General features: G+C 54.0%; 1 protein-coding gene across 2 annotated transcripts; it reads left to right on the top strand.

Annotated features, from left to right (window-relative positions):
- The first annotated feature begins 2877 nt into the window (after nt 1-2877).
- VPREB3 (pre-B lymphocyte 3) lies at nt 2878-4605 on the top strand. 2 transcript variants are annotated; one of them, XM_011967946.1, is made up of 2 exons: nt 2878-3025; nt 4150-4605. In XM_011967946.1, exons 1-2 carry the CDS (start codon nt 2977-2979, stop codon nt 4470-4472), a joined length of 372 nt encoding a protein of 123 aa, XP_011823336.1. In that variant the 5' UTR covers nt 2878-2976; the 3' UTR covers nt 4473-4605. The 2 variants fall into 2 exon arrangements, with proteins under 2 accessions (XP_011823336.1, XP_011823337.1); XM_011967947.1 differs by having other exon boundaries at nt 2937-3025; nt 4198-4605.
- The last annotated feature ends 1529 nt before the right edge of the window (nt 4606-6134 follow it).

The following is a 6134-nucleotide window of genomic DNA, read 5'->3' as shown; positions in this document are numbered from 1 at the left end:
GGGGAGGGGAGGAAAGGGGAGAGGAGGGGAGGGGGGAAAAGTGCCATTGAAAACATAGTTTGTGGCCGGGCGCGGTGGCTCACGCCTTTAATCCCAGCACTTTGGGAGACCCAGGCAGGTGGATGACGAAGTCAGGAGTTTGAGACCAGCCTGGCCAACATAGTGAAACTCCGTCCCTACTAAAAATTCAAAAATTAGCTGGGCATGGCGGTGCATGCCTATAAGTCCCAGGTACTCAGGAGGCTGAGGCAGGAGAATCACTTGAACCCAGGAGGCGAAGGTTGTGGTGAGCTGAGCATCGTGCCATTGTACTCCAGCCTGGGCGACAGAGCGAGACTGTCTCAAGACAAACGAAAAGAAAAGAGAAGACAAGAAAGGCAAGGGAAGGGAAGGGGAGGGGTGGAGCAGGGGGAAAGTGCCATTGAAACATAGTTTGTGATCGGTCGCCTTCAATCCCAGCACTTTGGGAGGCAGAGCAGATCATGAGGTCTGGAGATCCAGACCAGCCTGACCAACATAGTGAAACTGACCAACGTGGTGAAACCCCGTCTCTACTAAAAAAAATACCAGCTACTTGGGAGGCTGAGGCAGGAGAATCACTTTGAACCTGGGAAGTGGAGGTTGCAGTGAACTGAGATCACACCACTGCACTCCAGCCTGGGCAACAAAGAGCTAAACTCCGAAACTCTGTCTCAAAAAAAAAAAAAAAAAAAAAAAGAAAGAAAGAAAAGATAGTTTGTTACTCAAAGTTCCCCTAAAAAAGGGAGTACACCAAGGTGTGCCACACAGGAAGCAGAAGGAGTGGGAGGAACTATGGGCAAGGGCCTCTATTGTGGTTTCCAAGGCTGGGCCGGCAGGTTTAGGACTGAATAATTAAAGTGGATTCTGGAGCATGGGCTGTCCCTAGTTGTCTGGTGCATAGACCTGGAGAGATTAGGGCAGGTGGAGTATAAGAGCAGATTAAGGAGGGAGTTGAGGGGGTTGGGATTAGTTGACTTGCGTTTGAAAAGCATGCTTTCAGAAGAGTTATTTACTCTCATGGCTGGGTGAGGTGGCTCATGCTTGTAATCCCAGCACGTTGAGAGCCCAAAGTAGGAGGAGACTGAGAGGAGACATCAGGAGACTGAGATCAGCTTGGCCAATGTGGTGAAATCCCATCTTTACTAAAAATACAAAAAGAATTAGCTGGGCCTGGTGGCGCATGCCTGTAATCCCAGGTACTTGGGAGGCTGAGGCAGGAAAATCGCTTGAACCCGGGAGGCAGAGGTTGCAGTTAGCGGAGATAGCGCCGTTGCACTCCAGCCTGGGCGACAGAACGAGACTCTGATAAAAAAGAAAAAGAGTTGGCCGGGCGCGGTGGCTCACGCCTGTAATCCCAGCACTTTGGGAGGCCGAGACGGGCGGATCACGAGGTCAGGAGATCGAGACCATCCTGGCTAACACGGTGAAACCCTGTCTCTACTAAAAACACAAAAAAATTAGCTGGGCGTTGTGGCAGGTGCCTGTAGTCCCAGTAGTCCCAGCTACTCAGGAGGCTGAGGCAGGAGAATGGCGTAAACCCAGGAGGCGGAGCTTGCAGTGAGCTGAGATCCGGCCACTGCACTCCAGCCTGGGCGACAGAGTAAGACTCTGCCTCAAAAAAAAAAAAAAAAAAAAAAGAAGAGCAGGAGCTAGGATTCAAACCCAAGTTCAAAACCACCTCAGCTACTTGGAATCCTAGCAAATTAAAGGTTGTGATAATGTCAAGTGCTGGTGAGGATGCCAAGTCACTGTAAACTCTCTTACTCTGCTGGTGGAAGACCAGATTGGTACAAACACATGGGGAACCCTGGCAGACCTAGTAAAGCTAAATGTATTCTTTCCTTGCCGTCTGGCAGCTCCATTCCTGGGTGTGTCTCCAGCACAAATGAGTGCACCAAAAGACATGGACAGAGACATTCACAGAATTTTTATCTGTAACGGCCAAAGACTGGAGAGCATCCAAATGTCTAACAATAGGAGAATGGAGAAACTGATTATGGTGCATTCACACAATGGATTACACACAGCTATGGGCATGAATGAAATATTGCCGCACACACATGGATCACTCCCATCCTGTTCAACAAAAGAAGCGGCATAAAAGAGGGCACACTATCATTCCACTTATAGTTGAAGCTCTAGAGCAGGCAAAAACTAAAGTGATAGAAGTCAGAATGATGATTCCCTTGAGGGTGCAGGTCATCATTAACTGAGGGGACCTCAGGGGAGATGGAGATGTTCTTTTTTTCTTTTTGAGACGGAGTCTCGCTCTGTTACACAGGCTGAAGTGCAGTGGTGCGATCTTGGCTCACTGCAACCTCCGTCTCCCGGGTTCAAGCGATTTTCCCGCCTCAGCCTCTGCAGTGGTTGGGACTACAGGCACCTGCCACCATGCCCAGCTAATTTTAGTATTTTTAGTAGAGATGGGATTTCACCATGTTGGCCAGGCTGGTCTTGAACTCCTGACTTCAAGTGATCCGCCTTCTTCTGCCTCCCAAAGTGCTGGGATTATAGGCGTAAGCCACCGCCCTCAACTGAGATTTTCTAAATCTTGATCTGGGTGGAGGTTGCAGGAGTGTGTGTGTGTGTGTGTGCACGCGTGTGTGTGCGCACATACATACATATACATAAAATCATCAAGCTATACACTTAAGATTTATGCACTTTACTGTATGCTAGTTGTACCTCAATAAAAAAGTAGATTTCTACCTGCTATAACTGCACATGAGGACTTCTGGGCTCCTGTTCTTGGAAGGCCTCGTGGTGCCAGGACCCTGGCATTTGGGGAGATGGGGCTTGGCCATTGGGCTCCAGTCACCGCCCCTCCTTCCTCACTCAATAGGCTGATTTGCATGCTCTGTTGTGGTCCAGTGGCCTTCCCAGCCCCGTGCCCCAAAGCACCTGGAGCATATAGCCTTGCAGAACTTCTCCTTGCCTGCCTCCCTGCCTCTGGCCATGGCCTGCTGGTGCCTCAGCTTCCTTCTGATGGGGACCTTCCTGTCAGGTGAATCCTCCCTGGGCCTCACTCACCTGGGTGTGGGGTGGGGAACAGTACTGGCCCCAGAAGGCCCCTGCAAGGAGGCAAATTGATGGGGACAGTAGAGCAGGTCCTGGGAGGGTTTTTTTTTTTTTTTTTTGAGACAGAATTTTGCTCTTGTTGCCCAGGCTGGAGTGCAATGGTGCAATCTCGGCTCAATGCACCTCCACCTCCCGGGTTCAAGTGATTCTCCTGCTTCAGCCTCCTGAGTAGCTGGGATTACAGGCATGCGCCAACACACCCGGCTAATTTTGTATTATTAGTAGAGACAGGGTTTCTCCATGTTGGTCAGGCTGGTCTCAAACTCCTGACCTCAGGTGATCTGCCCACCTCAGCCTCCCAAAGTGCTAGGATTACGGGCTTGAGCCACTGTGCCTGGCTGGGAGGGGTATTGAGGTAGAGGGGCGACCTGGCTTCAGGCAGCTCTGCCCTTGACCTGGGGCAAATCACTTTCCTGTGTGGGTCTTGATTTTCCCATTTGTGAAAGACCAGATCACTAGAGCCCCGGACTCTGACTTTGGGTCTCCTTCTTAGTTTTTCACAGGGGAAGCTATTGTGGGCTGGTCCCTACCCCACAGGGCCTGAGGCAATCTAACCTCCCTGAGAGGGTCCCTGCAGCCAGTTGCTGGAGGCTGAGTAGATGTGTGGGACAGCCCAGGAGGTTCCTGGGGTTGGTTAGTCTGTATTCAGGGTTTGGAAGAGCTGAAGTGAAGTGGGCGGGGAAGTGGGGGAGGAGGGGTGCAGTTCTGCAGAGAAACGTGGATGGGTAGCAGAGGGACCTAGAGGCTGCTAGTCCAACCTTCTGAGCTCTGGGCCTTTAACTGAACACAGGTCCTTTAGGGGATGGCACTAATGGGGACTTGGGGGCTAACTCCAAATCTCTCACTCAAAAAGGGAGATGGAGGTCCAGAGAGGGCACCCTAAGTCACACAGAACCAGGCCTCCTGCACCCCATTCATTGCTAATCTCATAGCACTGGGCTATGAGCCCTTTGGAACTGGGAGTCTCCATGGAGTCCAACCAAGCTTTCACAGGGCAGGGGTGGGAGAGAAGGAGCTCAGGCTGGGCCTGAGTGTGTTTGTGTCTCTCAGTCTCCCAGACAGTCCTGGCCCAGCCGGATGCACTGCTGGTCTTCCCAGGCCAAGTGGCTCAACTCTCCTGCACGCTCAGCCCCCAACACGTCACCATCAGGGACTATGGTGTGTCCTGGTACCAGCAGCGGGCAGGCAGTGCCCCTCGATATCTCCTCTACTACCGCTCGGAGGAGGATCACCACCGGCCCGCTGACATCCCTGATCGATTCTCCGCAGCCAAGGATGAGGCCCACAATGCCTGTGTCCTCACCATCAGTCCCGTGCAGCCTGAAGATGACGCAGATTACTACTGCTCAGTTGGCTACAGCTTTGGTCCCTAGGGGTGGGGTGTGAGAGGAGTGCCTCCCCTCTGCCTCCCGTTTCTGCCCCTGACCTTGGGTCCGTTTTTAACTTTCTCTGAGCCTTGCTTCCCCTCTGTAAAATGGGTTAATAATATTCAACATGTCAACAACAGCTATTGTGACGGTCATGAGATCCTGGCTGAAAAATGTGACTGTGGTGGGTCTGGGAGTTGAAGACCCACTCTCGGGGTGGGGTGCAGTGTGTGGGGAAATGGGGATTCTGGGGACTGTTGTCAAAGAGGAAGCACCTGAGACTCTTGGGGCACAGCTCAGACTCCCCCCTGGCCCCCTGGGGACTCAAACTGGTAGCCTGACCTTCCTGTGACCTGAGGAGCTGGAGGGAGAAAAAGGAACCAGCCCTTCACGCCCCCAACTCTGCATGGTTGGTTATGGTCCAAGGGTTATGGCTCTAGGGTGGCTGGTCCCCATGGAGCTCAGGCTGTTGGCTTGGGGAGGGGCAGCCACTGCCTATCGCTTGGAGTCTGTGCCCAAGGCCCGACAGAGCATTAATGGGGCAGGAAGGCAGATGTGTGTAGGTAGCATGGGGGGGCACTCGAGCGCCATGGCTGAGGGTGCTGAAGGCAGGTGGGCAGACGGCTGGGGCAGAATCTCTTTTCTCAGGACAGTGTGTTCTCCTGATGTCCTGTGATTGGGCCCAGGTCTGTGGAGGGAAGCTTTCCCATAAGCTGGGCAGCTGCACCTGAGCTGGGGCGGGCATGGGCAGAATACCGGGTGGAGGAGTCAGTCTTGCCATCAGCAGCAAGGAGCGGGTGGAGATTTTTTTTTTTTTGAGATGAGTCTCGCTCTGTCGCCCAGCCTGGAGTGCAATGGCACTATCTTGGCTCACTGCAACCTCCGCCTTTCAGGGTCAAACGATTATCCTGCCTTAGTAGCTGGGATTACAAGCGCGTGTCACCACTCCTGGCTAATTTTTAGTAGAGACAGGGTTTCACCATGTTGGTCAGGCTGAGTCTCGAACTCCTGACCTCATGATCCAACCGCCTCGGCCTCCCAAAATGCTGGGATTAAAGGCGTGAGCCACTGCGCCCGGCCGGGGGGGGGGAGGGGGGCGGCGCGGAGATTTCAATAACACATTCCTCTTCTCTCTCGGTGCGCCTGAGAGGCGGCGCTTCAGGTCGAAGTCAGCCCTGGGATGCAGAGAGTTGCAGGGCTCAGGGTCCTGGGATGGTCCCGCAGACACTCCTAGCTCTTCGCCTGCCCGTTCTCATCTCTGTTTCTGTTGGGGGCGGGGAGGGCAGGCAGGACCAGGGCTACCCTTGAAACAGGTTGAGGGGAGGGGATCCTAACAGGACCCTGGTGCCTGTGTAGAGTGACAGGGTCGACAGCTCTGGGACTCCACTCTCCTTTCCCTGAAGACCCCAGCTGCTTCAGTAGCTTCTGGCTTGCACCCAGCCCCAGCGCCGATGTCCCGAGTGCCCGCGGCTCGATGTCCGCCCGCCCGTCCCGACCTGTTTCCTCCTCTACTCTCCTGCCAACGCCTGCCCATCTCTTGTTGCCCGGACGGCCAGAGCCACCATACCGACCGGAGAGGCTCTCCTGACTCGGGTCCTTATGTCCCAGGGCCCGGGGGCTACCTGCGGCGAACCTCGGCGCGGTGGGACCACCGAGACGCCGGGACCT

The sequence above is a fragment of the Mandrillus leucophaeus genome, unplaced genomic scaffold (genome assembly GCF_000951045.1).
Source record: "Mandrillus leucophaeus isolate KB7577 unplaced genomic scaffold, Mleu.le_1.0 Scaffold820, whole genome shotgun sequence".
NCBI classification, from domain to species: domain Eukaryota; kingdom Metazoa; phylum Chordata; class Mammalia; order Primates; family Cercopithecidae; genus Mandrillus; species Mandrillus leucophaeus.
This window is presented reverse-complemented; position numbering and strand designations above follow the sequence as displayed.